General features: G+C 35.5%; 1 protein-coding gene and 1 long non-coding RNA gene across 4 annotated transcripts; both read right to left on the bottom strand.

Annotated features, from left to right (window-relative positions):
• Window positions 1-370: 370 nt before the first annotated feature.
• LOC112182386 (aquaporin PIP2-1) lies at window positions 371-3,305 on the bottom strand. Its single transcript, XM_024320878.2, has 4 exons — window positions 2,923-3,305; window positions 2,497-2,792; window positions 901-1,041; window positions 371-801 (listed from the first exon to the last, which is right to left on the bottom strand). Exons 1-4 carry the CDS (start codon window positions 3,215-3,217, stop codon window positions 682-684), a joined length of 852 nt encoding a protein of 283 aa, XP_024176646.1. The 5' UTR covers window positions 3,218-3,305; the 3' UTR covers window positions 371-681.
• Window positions 3,306-12,236: 8,931 nt separating this feature from the next.
• LOC112181726 lies at window positions 12,237-16,505 on the bottom strand. 3 transcript variants are annotated; one of them, XR_005806851.1, is made up of 5 exons: window positions 16,346-16,505; window positions 13,536-13,613; window positions 13,103-13,188; window positions 12,926-13,016; window positions 12,237-12,624 (listed from the first exon to the last, which is right to left on the bottom strand). It is a non-coding gene; the product is annotated as an uncharacterized LOC112181726 (long non-coding RNA). The 3 variants fall into 3 exon arrangements; XR_005806850.1 differs by having other exon boundaries at window positions 12,926-13,188; window positions 16,346-16,502; XR_005806849.1 differs by having other exon boundaries at window positions 12,237-13,188.
• Window positions 16,506-17,167: the final 662 nt, after the last annotated feature.

The following is a 17,167-nucleotide window of genomic DNA, read 5'->3' as shown; positions in this document are numbered from 1 at the left end:
ATTGAGGTTTTTGTTCAGAGCATATTCTACATTAGAAAAGTTTGTGCCTTGTGTTACAACATAAATATCAAATCTTTACCCCAATCTTCACCTCCCCTCGTAATCAATTGATTTTGAATTAGATGCTTCATATTTACATGATATAAGAGCAAACTCTCTTTGTTAAAACATATTAACTTTTATGAGTCTCTCCTCTCATTACATATTAGTTTTTTGTTAGGGTTCCAAAACATTCTTCCAATTCACCTTTGGACGGTGCCTAACCACCAAAGTCATGAATTCATGAATAGACATTAACCATCCAAACTGACCCCATAGTTTTAAACTTTTCTTGAAAGCATAATAATAACCATAAAGAAGAAACACGAAGAAGGCAGAAATTGATGACAATAACATTGAAGTAGATTCAAAGGAAAGTGCTTAAAGAAACATCAAGGGGTACACAAAAAGCTCCCCCTTCTCCACCTGGACTGTATCTACAATTCAATGGCTCCCTCAATCCCTCTACTAGACCAAATTGAGACACCAGGAAAAGAAAATTTAACCTCCATACACAAGCATAATTAGCTAGCTACCACAAATACTACCCCGTTATTCTTTTCAAAAGTACAGACTCTTCTTCCATTGTTTCCCGACCTAAAAGGCTTGAAACCACATCTTTCATAGTGACTCTGAAAATGTTCAATTATGGGGGTTGCTCCTGAATGACCCTAGCGCCTTAACAGCTCCTGCTCTCAAGATGAACTGGTGGTAGAAAGCTGCAATTGCTGCACCAATAAAGGGTCCAACCCAGAAGATCCACTGCAAAAACAAAATAGACAAGAACATAAGATATACATTACACATTTACAATTAAAGTGATTCATTTACAGACTATAAGTGATTCATAATAATGCATACCTGGTCATCCCAAGCCTTCTTGTCGTCTAAGATAACGGCAGCTCCAAGACTTCTAGCGGGGTTGATGCCAGTGCCGGTGATTGGGATGGTGGCCAAGTGAACCATGAACACAGCAAACCCAATTGGAAGTGGTGCCAAAACCTACAGATACAAGACAGTACTAAAGTTTAGCATCAATAATAGATGAGAATCATTTCTGATAAAAGAGCAATGAACAATAACATACAGTACAATCCCCTTTCACATTATAGAAAACCCAAGTGGATGAATTCTATTCATTCTGTCAAATCAGAGCTGGTACCAAAACCAGCATAAGGACACTAAAAGAAACAAAAGTAGGCGACTTTCATTTACTGGGGACACTTCACGAGATAGGGGCGTGGCAAAGCATGTGGGAATAGGGATCTTTTTGTGAATAATATACTTAAAACTGTTAGACACAAAACAAATATGATTTGATTCAACAGAAAAGAGATTTGCCTTTAAGCTCTTTTAGAGAAAATATAAACATTATTAAGGACCCATAGTTTGACGCTAAGACAACTCAATCACCAAGACCATTCAGTCATGACATGAGTCATGGGAAATTGGCAACGCTGAAAAGAAGGCTGAGCACATCAAGATGAAAGGAAAAGAAAAATACAAGTTAGGGCAAATGCAAATGGGGAAAGAAAATCAACTTTCTGAAAGCAAACAAAATTAGGTGACCCTTTATGCAACTACTGCATGATGCTGCTAAGCACAAAAGCCAAGTAGCCAGCGCATGATGTCACTTTTTCTTTGGCTTTTTTACTTGGATTCTCTCTTAGGAGTATTGCGTTTTTCTAATCATTTTAAGGCACTATCTAAAACTTGAATCCTCAATGGGGGATTTATGTATCTTAAGCAACCTAGTGGATTGAAATACATAAATACTAATGGTGTGTTAGAGACTTAGAGGCCAACTTCCTCTTCATCAAACGAGATATAATTATTAGCATGTAGCGACTTTTTTTTTTTTGAATCAAGCATGTAGCGACTTTTCTCCTAGATACAGTTGAAAAAATAAATGCATTTGGGTAATTAATTCACAGCCATTGATTAGTGCATATTTTCTCCGCAACCAGTTAAAGAAAAATACAAACTCTCTGAGTCTCTGGTCCCAATTATTAATGCTTAAAGTCCTTGTGTCAATGAAATAATGCATGAACATACAGAATCAGTGAATCACAGATAAAATCTTATATGCATTCTGCTTCCTACACAATGAAACATCCCTTGAATTTCAAGGAGGCATGTTTTAGTCCAAGCCATAAAGAAAAGAATGCATCTTTAGAAAGAATTTAAATTTTCCATGTGTTTAAACCAGCAAACTCTAAGACATAACCATTTTCACAATATAAAAATGAGTTCAAGAGCAGAAACCAAAATTCCAAGAACATGTTTGTGGATCCAAAGTTCCAAACAAAGTTCTTATCTTTCTCTCTTACCCTGTTTCCTTTCTTGAACCACAATTTTCTAATGAAACCCGTCAACAATCCGTGAACATATTGCACACATAAGATCATACAAGAGCTAATGAATGATAAAAGTAGCTAAAAGGTTTAAGCTTTGTACCGGAACATGGGAATCTCTAGCACTCCTCTTTGGGTCAGTGGCAGAGAAAACAGTGTAAACCAGCACAAAGGTCCCAATAATCTCAGCAGACAATCCAACTCCAGTGCTGTATCCATCAGCAAGCGTATTGGCTCCACCGCCAAACTTTTTATAGTAAGAACTCTGGAAAGCCTTGACTAGCCCAACTCCGGCTATGGCACCCAAACTCTGAGCCACTATGTACATCACAGCTCGGACCAGCGACACCTTCCGGGCCAAGAACAGCCCAAAAGTCACAGCCGGGTTAATGTGACCCCCTGCAACCCACAGAACCATTTAGCTAAAAAAGGAAAGGAAAAAAACCACCCAGATAAACTCAAAAACCAAACGCAAGAACTCAAGCACACCCAGCTGGTAAAAAAGCAAGTACAGTAACAGTTATGTTACCTGAGATTCCAGCAGTGCAGTAAACGAGGATGAAGATCATGCCTCCAAAGGCCCAGGCAATACCCAAAATCCCAACTCCGCCGCAGTCGTCGGTCTCGCTTTGGGACTTGTACCCGATCACAGTCAGCACAGTGATGTAGAGAAACAGAAGGGTTGCTATGAACTCAGCTATGACAGCTCTGTAGAACGACCATTTGGTCAGCTCAACCGAGTCGAAGAGCGGAGCTGGAGGCGGGTCATGGTAGTCCTTGGCTGAGAAGGAACCCCGCTCGGCAACTTCAACGTCCTTCGCCATTAAAGCTTAGACAAAAACACACAGTTTTGGAATGTTAGAGAAGAAGAGAGAGCTTGGCTCTGGTTTATGGTGTGGGAGAGAGTGAGGAGAGGAGGGTATATAAGGAGAGGAGTTTGAGACTTCAGACTTCAGAGTGAGGGGAACCCACCATTACTATTTTGTGTTTTTTTTTCGCTTTCAGTGTTTCACCGACTATGCCATGAGGCCCATGACCATGACTTTTAACCACGCCTACACCTGACCTCTTCCCACTCACCTTCAACTTGACCTCACCTTCTTCTGCCTCCCACTTAATTACTCCCCACTATCTTCGTTTTCCTGGTGTGGTAAGAAAAACCCTCCGACATCATTTTCTAGGTTACCAAATTTGAATGGAAAATCTAATTTTCTTAGCTTACTATAGAACAAGTACTGTCGAATTTGCCCTAATTAGCATGATCAAAATGACTTTTTTTATTCTAGAATTGTCATCTTAAATGACTTTTAATGGCAATGATAACATTTTTCCCTAATTAGCATTACCGAAAAGACTTTTTTTATTCTAGAATTGTCATCTAAATGACTTTTAATGATAATGATAACATTTTTCACACTTTCAATTTGTCATCATACGCTTTTTTTCTATAGATTTTTTTTGTTCTTTAGTTATAATTAGGGATGGATACAAAAGAAGTAGACACCAGAAACCTCGAATATGATCTACTAGACTGCTGAAGTTATAAGTCATTACCGTGATCGACATAAATGTTTTATTAATAATCCGTAAAATTCTCAAGTAAAATCGAAAGTTCAAGAACAATTCACCAGACATCATCTTGATGTTGCAGACTAACATCCACACAGCAGCTTTTAAGCATAGAGCGCAGGAGCTAGTCTATAGAGGGATTGTTCTAGAGTGCTCCAAAGTATTCAAACCTAGTATTGTTTATTCTAATTTATATTATTACAAAAAATTAGTTATTTTAAAGTTGGTAATACTAAAAATTAAATTACTGAATTTAGTAGATATCATTTAAAACTAAAAATTTTAGTTGGTAATTGATAACTCAATTTTGAAACCGAAAGTTTTAATTTTAAAGTTTGTAATATGTATAATCGATTCGAACCAACCGAGTGATAGTATTAATTAAGACAATTCAATAATGAAGACACAACAAACAGTAACCGATCTAAATGCTTGCATCTCCAGACATTTCATTACTTCATGACGTTATAGGACTCCAGGTTTACAACGGCACAAAAAGTTCAAAAATTAATCCGTTCAATTCTCCGCACATGGTGTTCAGTACCTTCTCCAATTTATGGTGAAAACCGGTCGAGTGTCCGTGTGCTGCAGCTCCGCATGAAAAATGACCGAGTCCAGTTACCAAAAAATGACGCAGTGAATAGTGACGAGAGAGTGACCCCTTTTGGCCAAGAAACCCAGTCAGAGACTCGAGACCACAGTGACTCAGTGAGTCAGCTCTGCTCTGATCTCGGGGCTCAGACTCTCAGACACTCTCAGACCCACCACGTCTCGCCCGTAAACGCCAGCAGCAACTGACTACTGCATAGGTCAAACACAGTCGCTAGCTAGCTAGATATATAGCCACCCCGCCTGAAATTTTGGAATTCAAGGCCGACGCGGCGTGTTTTCAATGGCCCGCCGGAAAACGATGAAAAAATATGGGGGACACGTGGAGGCATGTGTTTGAAGGGGGGCAAGACCACATGGTGCGCTTCACCGCAAAACCAGGTGATTAGGCCTGAAAGAAACAATGGGTGGTCTGTGATAGCTTGGCGGTCCTTTTACTTCTTTAACGTTAAGGAAACGGCTGCGCGGGGAGGAGAGAGTGGAGAGTGGAGCCCGTTGGTGTTGATACGACGTAGTTTTTGGGGTCATTCAATATCATGAATCATTATTGCGTACCGGCCAATAAGAATACGAGAGGTTCATAATGGAGCAAAAGCGAAAATGAGTACGTAGGTTTTACTTCGAAAGAGAAACTCTTTGATCGATCGATGTTTTTGGTTTTGGAAACTGTCCCCGACCCGATTGTTGTGTCTAATCTGTTACTGTTGAAGTAGGGTTTTGTAGGGTTAACAGATTTACGAATGTTCTCATCATTTTTAATGCTATACGAGAAAAATTTTGAAACAGCAAAGTATCGTATATCATTTATATCGTTGGTTAAGTAGTATGCTAGCCCTTTAACATGTATTCTGCATATGTCAATTGACTTTTATTTTTATTTTTTTAAATTAAAAAAAATTACAACAGTTTCACTCTTCGTTTTGAGGAAGCTTCTCTTTTTTTCATGAGAAATTTTACAATATTTTGAAATATGATAGATATAGTCAATTGACTATCATATTTGTTTTTTTTTTTTTTTTGAAAAGAACTATCATATTTGTATAATTGAACAAAATCGTTGGAGGTGAAATGGACAACGACATCATATTTGTATCATTGGCAATTTTCAAAAAACGAAAGATTGAGAGAAGATATTTTACCATATTATAGCAATTATAATCATAAAAAATCAAATCGATGGAAGTGATAAGACTTTGATTAAAATAACACCTCTTTTCTAGCACATTTTTTATAAACATAGATATTATTAATCCTTGGCAAACATTTATAAATTCAATTCATGAGCTTTGAGGCTATGGAGTGGAGCTAATTCTCTATGGTAGGTAACCACCAGAGTAATCTCCCATGTTACCTGAAATAGCAAATTCCAGAAATAATAAATTAATAAAGGTGATGATATTTTCAATTAATTCTGATTTTCTCTTTTTGGATAGCAATTAATTCTGATTTTCTAATGCACCATTATCCTCTGTCTTGATTCTTGAAAGTTAAGTAGAAGACAAGCTTACGTGGAATTTTTAGAATCGAATAAGACAGTGACACCTCATATGGTCGGTTTGCCAGCGAAGCCATTACTGGATGAGTTGTGCAGGTTCTTCTCTATCATTTTGGGTAATGACAGCAATGGGTGTTCTTGCTTGTTCTTATACAACATAACCACTTACCAACCATATACATTCTCTTAAATTTAGTACGACTTTGAACGCCATAGAGAGTAGGAGAAACTAGACTCTTCCTCCACCATGGAACAAATGGGATCAAATTCTAACGTCAACCTAAAACCTATGTTTACATAACAATGAAGGTTCAATTTTATCTTAGAAAACAACATTTGAAAAAAATGAGCTTCTTTTGCCATAAAATTTCAGAAACTGATTTTTCAACATTTATAAATTTGGTAGAACTTGAAAATTATAAACACAAAACAAAAATTAAACACATTCTAGAGTTCTAAAAACCTAATCACAGCGAAACTATACATACTTGAAAGTTATACACCAATTCTAACAAAATGAAAAGGCAAGCAAACGGGACAATAAAAGGCTAAACTTTGACTCTTGATTAGGCTTTCCTTAGAGCATCTTTATCAGACTCTCTATTTTAGCTCCTTAGCTATTTTAGAGAGCATGTTTAGGTTTTTATTTATTTTACCAGTTGCACCAGACTCCTAAGAGCATCTTTAGCAGACTCTCTATTTTGACTCCTTAGCTATTTTGGAGAGCATGTTTAGCTTTTTATCTATTTTAGCAGCTGCACCAGACTCCTAAGTGGCTCTCTATTATAACTTTTAGCTATCTCGCTCCTAAATATAGAGAGCGGGATGAGGCTCTCTATAATTTAAAACATTCCTTTTAAGTTATTTTATGTAATTTATAAATACATTTAAACTATTTAAGCTTCATTTAAAAATAATATAAATTCAAAACTAGTTAAAATAGAGAGCATTGATGCAGACGTAATTCTAAAGTGGCTAGCTAAAATAACTTTTTAGCTACTTTAGCTAAAATTTGACTCAAAAATGGCTAGCATTGCTAAAGATGCTCTAAGTGACTCTTTATTATAACTTTTAGCTATCTTGCTCCTAAATATAGAGAGCGAGATAAGACTCTCTATAATTTAAAACATTCATTTTGAGTTACTTTATGTAATTTATAAATACATTTAAACTATTTAATATTTCTTTAAAAAAACTATCATCTTTAGCAATGCTAGCTATTTTAGAGTCAAATTTTAGCTAAAGTAGCTAAAAAGTCATTTTGGCTAGCCACTTTAGAAATACGTCTGTATCAATGCTCTCTATTTTAGCTAGTTTTAAATTTATATTATTTTTTAAATGAATTTTAAATAGTTTAAATGTATTTATAAATTACATAAAATAACTTAAAATGAATGTTTTATATTTTATAGAGAACCTAATCCCACTCTCTATATTTAGGAGCGAGATAGCTAAAAGTTATATAGAAAGCCACTTAGAAGTTTGGTGTAGCTGCTAAAATATAGATAAAAAGCTAAACATACTCTCCAAAATAGTTAAGGAGCAACAATAGAAAGTCTACTAAAGATGCTCTAAGGTGTCTAATTTGGACTAATAATATATCATCTTAAAGCTTGCGACGCGAAAATCGAGAGTGAAAAGCGAGCTCATTGCCACAAAAATTGGCAATTGGATTTAACCATCAAAAAGCTCAATTGTTTTATAAATTAGTCTTCTATATATCATCTCTAAATTTATTGAAATTTCAAAAATAAAAAGTACATGAATAGAAAAGGAAATTGAAATTGGCACTCCCTGTAAACAAAAAAATGAGCAAGGGCTTTAAACTATGTATTATTTACCCAAAAATGATACCTCAATGCTAAAATATGTGAAAGATTTGTCTTATGCCATAATCTCACCATTGTTAAGAATGATTTTTAGGAACTATTTCAAATGATGATAATTATGGTCTATTTTTCAAATTCCGAAACCGCAATGAAAATCAATTTGAAATTTTTGAGGTATGTCAAGGGGATCACATTCTAAAAAAATTTGAATTACAAATGATGAGACTATAGAAAGCAAATATTTTTTTTAGTTTTATTTTTTAAATAAGGACCTTGATGTGATTTGACACTTTAGAGGTGTCTTAGGGGCATTGGTCGCATGCTGAAACTAGTCAAACTATGTCAACACAATTATTTTGTTGAAATTCTCCTTGCCACAATGTTACCATGTACCATTAAAAATGATTTTTACGAGCTTCTTCAAGTGATAGACTTCAAAAATACTGACCCTTTTTTTTAATGATTTTTCCCGTTTTCCAACTTTGAAAAATTATTAATGAAAATTGGCACACTCTATTTTTTAGGTATGCCAGTTTAGAATTTATTAAAGATCATAGTTTTGAGAAAGTTTCAGTGTTGGTTCCTACATAGTTGGGATAGCAAAAAACATCATTCAAAGCGTTTAGCCTCACTTGAATGGACACCGTTTTGCACTGATCACGATTAGTCACTAGACACATTATCGTAGTCACCCAAACACTCGCTCGAAAAGGCAGTTAAACCATATCTTTTGACTCAAATCTATTGTAGCAGTCATTAAACTCATTATAATAGTCCGTCTTAACAAAAACTCACTTTTCATGGCAACCGGTAGCCTGACTTGCCATACACATTGATAAACTTTGAGTCAGGTGTCCAATGATCTCAAAGCTTGTAATGAGAAGTACAAAATTGAAAAAAAATAAATAAATAGAAACTCACTATTATGAAGCCAGGTTATTGAATTTCAATGTCCAAAATCTCAATTGTTTCATAGTTGTGTTTTATATATCAATAACAACCCTATTGTCCAGAGGGATCATTTAAATGTGGGTTGAGTTTTATTTGTTTATTTTTTGTATTTTGATTTGTTTGCCCTAGGACCCATCTCCTCCCCACCTCTCATAACCACGATCTATTTGATTTAGGTAAGCTTCTACTCATTGCCATTATCATAGGATGGGGCTGTGGTGTAATTTACAAATGTCAATTCATTCATTTTTTGGTTGGAGAGAACAAATATCAATAATCAATACTAATAAACAAGCTTTTGCCGTAAATCCAAAATCCTAATTCTCTAGACCATTTTTCAACACTAATAAAATGATAACACCATCATTGTTCATGATCCTTGTTTCTAAATAATAATGATCAACAGACCACCAAAAAAATCACGTTTACAAGGTGATGGACCGACCATTCCAGTATGATCATCATCATCGTCGACCGCCTACTGTTTATTTTAAGTTAGTCACCAGCCCAACAACCGCACGCCACGTATTGCGGCCACCGTCTTTTCTTTTAAAACTGTCCAATGATTTGCGTCACGGACATCACAGCCCAAGTTTTCTTGTCCTTTAAGAAAGTGAGAGGATGGAAACTGTTTGCTTTGACCACCTTCGTCTCACCACATGTCCAAACACTCCCCATCAGTAGCCGTCCGATTTGATTGCCCGTTTGTCATGCCTCTGTGGTGTTTAGTAACCACTCCCATTTCTTTCCCAAGATACAAAAGCTAATTTTATTTAATTTATATATTTTTTTTTTAAAAAAAAAAGAGAGAAAAAAGAAATCACTTATTTGAGTTTGTTAGTTTGAAAAGTGATGCGAATTTGAAATGCAATTAAGCACTAGAGTCTAGAGATGAGTTTCATTGCAAAAGAATTATTTTAAAGAAAAAATAAATATATACAAAGTGATTCGAACTTCAAATGTAATTAAATGCTCGTAGAACAACAAACTTCATTTAATGGATAGTTAATTATTTATGACTTTATGTTACATAAGCTTGAATATTGAACAAGTATGGAGCCAAAAATATCAACAAGTCTTATTAGATATATGTCAAATCCTATCCCTCTAAGTCTAACATAACTAGTAGCGATGAATGAGATGTACAATGACATTATGGTTAGGCTTAAGTCAATAAATGTTTGTACAAACAAGAACTAACTGATCTTGCACAATTATAATGAAAATATGATGTTCTTTATTAGATAAGCTAGTTAGATTCTTTCACAAAACTAAACCAGTGGTACCATCATCTCATAGGTTCCCAAGTAGATTAGGAATTTGTTTACTACAGCACATGAACTCGTTGAGAAAAGGGTATCTCTAGTATATCATGAGACTAGTGTCGCTCACAATAAGAAGAGCAATCAAACACTTGATGAACAACAAACCCTATTTAATCAATAGCTAATTAGTCATGTTACATAAACTTCAACAAGTATCGAGTCAATGATAGCAACAAGTCTTATAGATGTATCTTACATCCTACCCCTCTTAAGTCTACTCTAAAAAGTAGTAATGAATAAATTGTACAATGACATTATGGTTAGGTTCAAGTCACTAAATACTTGTACAAACAAATAACTAACTGATCTTGCACTAGTGCGCACAACTATAATGAAAATGTGATGTCCTTTATTTGACAAGCTTGTTAGATTCTTCCACAACTAAACCAGCAATACCATATATCATATCATGGGTTCCCAAGTACATTACTGAGAATTTGTTTACAACAACACATGAACTTGTTCACAAAAAATTATCTGAATTTCGAGTAAATCATGAAACAAGAGTCTCTCACAATAGATGGACCTAAATGTGTGAGCAAAACTAGCTCTTGATCATATTTGAAGCATCATATACATCATGAGTATATATGTGTAGAACATCCCTTCTCAAGAAAGCAAGCTATCTAAGCAAAAGCCAAATGGGCATTTTCAGAATCATCAAAGGCGTCCATACTTCCATCTACAAAGTCCAAAAAGGCTGCATTACACTAAACACTGTCGACACCAAATCAAAGATTTTCATGTGCATGACGTATATAAAAAGAGGAATACTTAATCCTATGATTGCTATTTGCTGCCACTAGTGAACGAACATCATAGTTTTAGGACCACTTAATAGATTCTAGGTTTGGCATTCTCTTTTTGTGGTGGCCATGGAATTAGAAAGAACTATCTTAGCAATTAGTAGTTAGAAATCAACACTCATTCTCTAATGTAAGATTATGACATGTATAGGTGTGAGTCTGGCATCTGCAACTTTTATATAACACGTTGATCAAACCCAGACAAAAGTGGATAAAGATCAATTTCACATGAATCTTGATTAAAGATAAAAAATTGTGGTCGAACAAATGCTACTGTACAAGAAGAACATGAACCACAAGACCAAGACCAGAATTCAAAAGCAGAACATGTCCATCCAAAAAAACGGTAGTCCACGGAGAACTTTCACTACAAGGACGGTAGCCAATTGCTTTATCACCACATGAGTCGCATCATAAACAAACACATCAAAGTTGATTTCAAAAATCAATTGGCACATGCATGCAATGTACAGATGGATAAACACTCAAAATATTTCTCGCAATTGTCGGCATCTTCATTATTAAGAGAGGAAGGATTATGTGAGTTTTTTGTAACAAGGATTTATGGCGAGGAAAATACTCAAAATAGTGGTGGATTCATAACAACTTTTTGTGTAAAAGAGATATGTGAGTGATAAAATTTACCGAGTTGTAAATAACTTGGAACACAATGTGAGTACGTTAAAGGGAGGTCATAAGATAAAAGGAGATTTGAATTCTAACCCCTAGTAAACCCTCTTTACCGCAAGAGTTGCAAAATCTTTGCAGCCAAGCTTTCTATGTTCCTGGGTATTGAAATTCAGCAAGTACTGCATGATTACTCATCTGACATCTCTGTTTCACTATCATATGGGAATGAAAAGCTCCTCCCAGCAGAAACTCACGGACCCCATTGTAGAACTATGACTTCCAAATCATATTGAAAAGAACAATATCCAACAAAGATTTTTCCAGAAGACAAAAAACAAGACCAATGTGCCAGAACAACAGATTACAAAATCATGTTGCTGCAGTAATAATCTGGTCTTTTCTTCTATTATATGATTCATATCATGTTAGTCTCTGAATCCTTGTTCCAGTCATTCAACCGAGGCAGTTGGTCAAACACGTGAGTAACAAACTGGCTTATGCAAGCAGAAACAACGATGAAACGAAAAAGCCAAACACCGTACTGAGTTTCAACAAGCATGATTGAGTTCACCGGAAAGAGCGTTTACTAAGTAAGAGTGAATACAAATTAATAGGAAAGCATGAACATCTACAGAAAGTGCATGTCTTTCATAGCATATGGATTTCTACACAGTTGTTTACAAAATATGTATACTAAACCTGAAAATCCAAACAATATATGTACATTCTGTAATGAGGGTACCCATAGAATACCTCAATACAAGTGAAATGGGGAAATAACCCAGCTATTGGAAACTTGAACCACTTAAAAAGAAGCGAGTTGCATTCAAGCAGAGAAACCAGCTTCCATTGCCTGTAAGATTGAAGCAATATTGAACCTGAAGTTTCTGAAGCTAGCTCTTGCCAGGTCCTATGTTAGGAGGATGGACACATCAGGTTCAGGTTTAGTTAATTGGCTCTCTATTATCATGTTGATACTCCCTATCAAGCTGTCTTTCGCTATCCATATACTGATTCCTAAAAATGATGAAAGAAAAAGTTCATGAGCAAAAGTAGAAAAAGAAAATATCCACAATCTAGACATCTTGGAAGAAAACAAACTGCAAATGTGGATCTGGAGACATCAGAGCATTCTGTTTCATGTGCTCAGCTATGATTGAAACCATAGACTATACCAGTACCATTTTACAGACAAGAAAACCAAGGCATCTTTGGAAAATCATTCATGTTATATGTTTGGTTTCTCCAAGATTCTGCCATCCATCTTTTCTTTTCCTCTTTTAGTTTAATTTCATGATTTTAATATCAAGTTATAAACCTGAAGTTTATAGGCTAAAAAGACATCGAAGTGAGTTGCATCTCAGGTCTTGGAGCAATGGCTGATGTTTAAAATCGATGACTTCAACAATCTGTATGAAGACAACGATCCTATTAGACATTATCAAAAATGTTGGAACACTTCTGAAAGTAATTTAAACGCCAGAAAAGGGGACACCATGTAACGTTCGATGCTGGTGATACTGTGATACCAGAATATCCACTTGCTGGCTGAAGATCATCCGGCCCATTACATGCGGTTTCCTGCTAACAGATAAGAAAAGCTGTGTGGGCCTTTTGGATCATCTAATACAATTTACTTTCTTTGACGAGCAAATAAAAAAGGAAAAAAAAAAAAAGATAACAAAAGCTGTGTGCTTAACATTAGTGCAGGATACAAGGTATGCATAATTGCATATATACACAGAAACGATGAATTAGCTTAACAAGTACTTAGATTTGTAGCGATCATTGTGATTAGCAAATAATAATTTACTATGAAAACTACAAGTACGTTCTTTTCTTCTGGAACAAATTATGCAAACCAATATAGAATAGTAGGCAAAACTAGGATTGATTGATAAATGTTGTTGCAGGTAAGAATCACATACACTGATCTCCTTCTTGGTGAGGGGTGCAAAGGCTGTATCCTCCCTTACACCAGCATTGATGTACAGCCACACCCTTTGCTGTCGAAATAGAAGTTAATTCAATGTAATCATCTATGTAAGTTTAGTAATCAACAGTTAAACACTGCAAGATACTAAGGAAAATTAATTTGAATACATAATTAGAGATTGATCCCTTCTCTCCAAATCAGTAATCAGATAAGTAGTTGACCCAGTAAACAGATATGATTCTGCTAATAAACAACATTGTAGGGAAGGAAGAAAAGGACCAGCTAGCATGGAGAAGGGAACATAGGTGTGTAGCTCAAATTACAATGGGGTGTCATTAAGACAGCACTTTCAGAGTAGTCTAAGACTGTAAATCATACAAGATAAAAAAATTAATCTATAGAATCTGTAGAAATATTCTTTCATGAAATTCATGAAAATGTACTGCCACATCTTTTCTCTCTTGGTATCAATCAATTTACTTGGTTTTAATCAAGTTTTTTCATGCATTTGTAACATACTAACATACAGTTAGAGCATGCACAGTTCCAATATAATGCCTTTAACCCTAGAATTATGCCAAAAAACCAAGGCTAATGCCTAAAGCCCTAGAATTTTCACCACAAGTACAGTCAAATAAGTAAACTAGCAGTGCCAAATTGAATTAACAATCATTATTCAATGAAACAAAGCCAGTCAACCTGATACTATCTAGCAGAATCCTAAGATACTTCTATACCACTACACCAGCCCAGTGTTTTTGAACCATTGTTATGATAAGAAATAAACTCTGATAAACAGAGAAGAATACAAAGTAGGGAACGAGGGGAGAACTATACACGGTCGGGGATTTCAATCAGTTGGGACTTGTCATTCAGAAGGACTTTTTCGACCATGAGATGGAGCAGTTGATCTCTCTTTTAGGGATGTTGGAGAGTGTTAGACTACAGGATCCTAGTGCTGTCTTTTCCTGAAAATCCTACACTAGGTTTCTCGGTGAACATACTTCTTCCCAACTTTTGAGCCAGCAGCTTTGATTTGGAAAGCTGAAATTCCTCCCCAAAGTCGAAGTTTTGGCACGATTGCAGCTGATGCTAAAGATCAATGCACATGACTAAGCGGGATAAAGTTCCCACTGATTAACTTATAATCATTCGTCAACAGCTAAAGAAAAACCTAAGAAGCAATAACTGAATAACAGGACACAGATTTAATGGACAACTGCCTTCCAGTCCAACAATATCGTATACAAAGAACTATATCTAAGCTCAGGAGAAACTGATGTGATGTTCATAACGAACCCAGAATTAAACTCTATTCCACAAGTTTCTATCTCCTCACTCATAGCTTCCGCAAAGATTTTCTTATTCATTTCCTACTACACCACCCAACAGATTGCAATCAATTCCAACCTTCCAACACCTTTTCTTCTTTCTTCCTCCAAAGAACCTATAGCTGTCACACATTAAGGCCCTCCAAGAACCTGAAACATCCCATCTTTCATTAGCCTCCATTAATAATTTCTGCCATAATGTCATTGCAATACGGCAATAAAGAGCACATGATCTGCAGTTTCAGCAGTGTCTTTACACATCACACACCAATTTGGTTTGAGGCACCAAGAAGGCTGTCTTCTTTAAACAAAATCCTAAGTATTCATCCTCCCATGAGCAATTAGCTAGCACTCTTACCTTAGGAGGTACTTCAGCCTTCCATATTGAAACAGTAGGACCGAAGAAGCAGAGAAGAGGTACAGAGTAGTGTTTCGGGTATGACTAGCTCACAAGAGAAGACATTTGTACACTCCAGCTTCTAAACTCTACAATCCAGCGTAGATAAAACCAGGACTAAATTTACTAAGCAAGCCAGTAAATCAGTCACCTCCCCCACCTTCCCCCACCTCTTGATCATTTAGGTTCCTTCGAAGCCCCGAGTTCCAGGCTAGAGGATAAGGAGAAGGATCAACAAGCACATAATTTAGTGTCTCTCATTTCAAGGGAGAGGAGATGGATCAATTTGAATCCGACCACTCACTGAGTGTGATCTTACTTGAAGGTGGAAGAGAGTGAAATGGAAATTTGATTGATGAAAGATTTGGATTCCTGAAACTGAAAGTGGCGACTGTGGTTCTTGTTTCCGGTTAATCCTATATCTCTACAATCGTTTTCCCTTTGCTATCTTACCATCAAAGAAACCAATCAAAGAAAAATGTCACGTAATTCAATGACATTCTTTTCATGCACTCATCACATACATATGTAGACCAAATTGAACAGTCATAATATCGCGATCAATTTGTAATGAAATGACCATATATCAGGATATAAGCATGCCAAGGCTATAATGCCTACAGCTCTAGATTACCACCAAAAGTACAAACACTCAAATAATCCGAATCAAGATCATTTCAACCATATTTCAGTAAAGAATAACTAACCTATATATAATTGCACTAATACAATCAAACAGAATTGTCCTAAACTTCTAGTCTTCTACACTAGCAAAGTAGTTTAGCTCTTACTCGAGTATAAACAACCCAATATTGATCAATGATCATAGTCCTATTATCAATTCAAGCTTTATGTTCGTCACGTTAAGCATCGTTCTTTCCCATTTAAACGAGTTAGAACAATCCCCACATTCACATATAACTGATACAAGAAAATAATACAATCCGGAAACACATTGGTAATCTTGGAACTATCAAATTGAAAACCTTTTCCGTTGAATATGCAGCGCTGACTCAGAAACTATTGTACAGACAGAGACTGAGAGAAATGAAATTCAAAGACAGAGGTTCATACCTTGCAGAGTTGCTCTGATCTCTCCCTTCAAGATGGAAGACAGTGAAATGGAAATTTGATTATGATGGAAGGAAACCGAGAGACTAGTTTTTTATATACCGCACCCGCGTGACAAAATTCAATTTTGACACCTTATCTCTATATATAGAGTAATTCTATATGCAATGAAGTATAGAACTATAGATGGTAGCATCTCTACTTCTCCCCTCCACTACCAGAATGGCAAGAATCTTTTCCATGTGGCGGAACCAGGATTTGACATCCGGGGGTCCAGACTATATTAGTATATAATATTAAAATTTCACAAAAAAAATTAATGTTTTGTATATTTTCCTTATAGAAGATGTTCATCTTCAAATCAAGCAAGATTCTATTTTATACATCTCCTAAACTCATATAAAGATTACAAATGTTCATGTGAAGAAAGTAATAGCTTATTCATCAATTACTTTACGTTTTCTTGGTAGATTAATTACTTACTATTTTTCAAATAAAACAAATCATTTACTTTACTTATTCAGACATAACGACTAATCAATTTAATAATTATGTTTCTTAATATAATTAATTTATTGTTCAATTGATTGGTTATAGAAGTTTTTGGGGATCTAATACTTAAATTAAGCCCATTTTTAATATTAATAAGGTAAATAAGTAACTAAAATTGAAGTATACCAAAAAATCTGAGGGGGCGGGACCCCTTACTGACCACAGGAAGCAAAAGCTTTGAGAAAATCAACATCGCAAGATGCATGTTGATAGTGATACTTATGGTAATTTTTTTTTTCTAGGGTTTATTATATAGTTATATATATTTTTTAC

This window comes from Rosa chinensis, chromosome 1, assembly GCF_002994745.2.
Source record: "Rosa chinensis cultivar Old Blush chromosome 1, RchiOBHm-V2, whole genome shotgun sequence".
Classification (NCBI taxonomy): Eukaryota; Viridiplantae; Streptophyta; class Magnoliopsida; order Rosales; family Rosaceae; genus Rosa; species Rosa chinensis.
This window is presented reverse-complemented; position numbering and strand designations above follow the sequence as displayed.

Excerpts from the sequence above, each read along its gene's own strand:
- LOC112182386 (XM_024320878.2), bottom strand. The coding sequence starts at position 3,217 with ATGGCGAAGGACGTTGAAGTTGCCGAGCGGGGTTCCTTCTCAGCCAAG. Across the intron at positions 2,793-2,922 it reads CTGCACTGCTGGAATCTCAG|GGGGTCACATTAACCCGGCT; the intron begins GTAACATAACTG and ends TGTGGGTTGCAG. Across the intron at positions 1,042-2,496 it reads CTAGAGATTCCCATGTTCCG|GTTTTGGCACCACTTCCAAT; the intron begins GTACAAAGCTTA and ends TTGTATCTGTAG.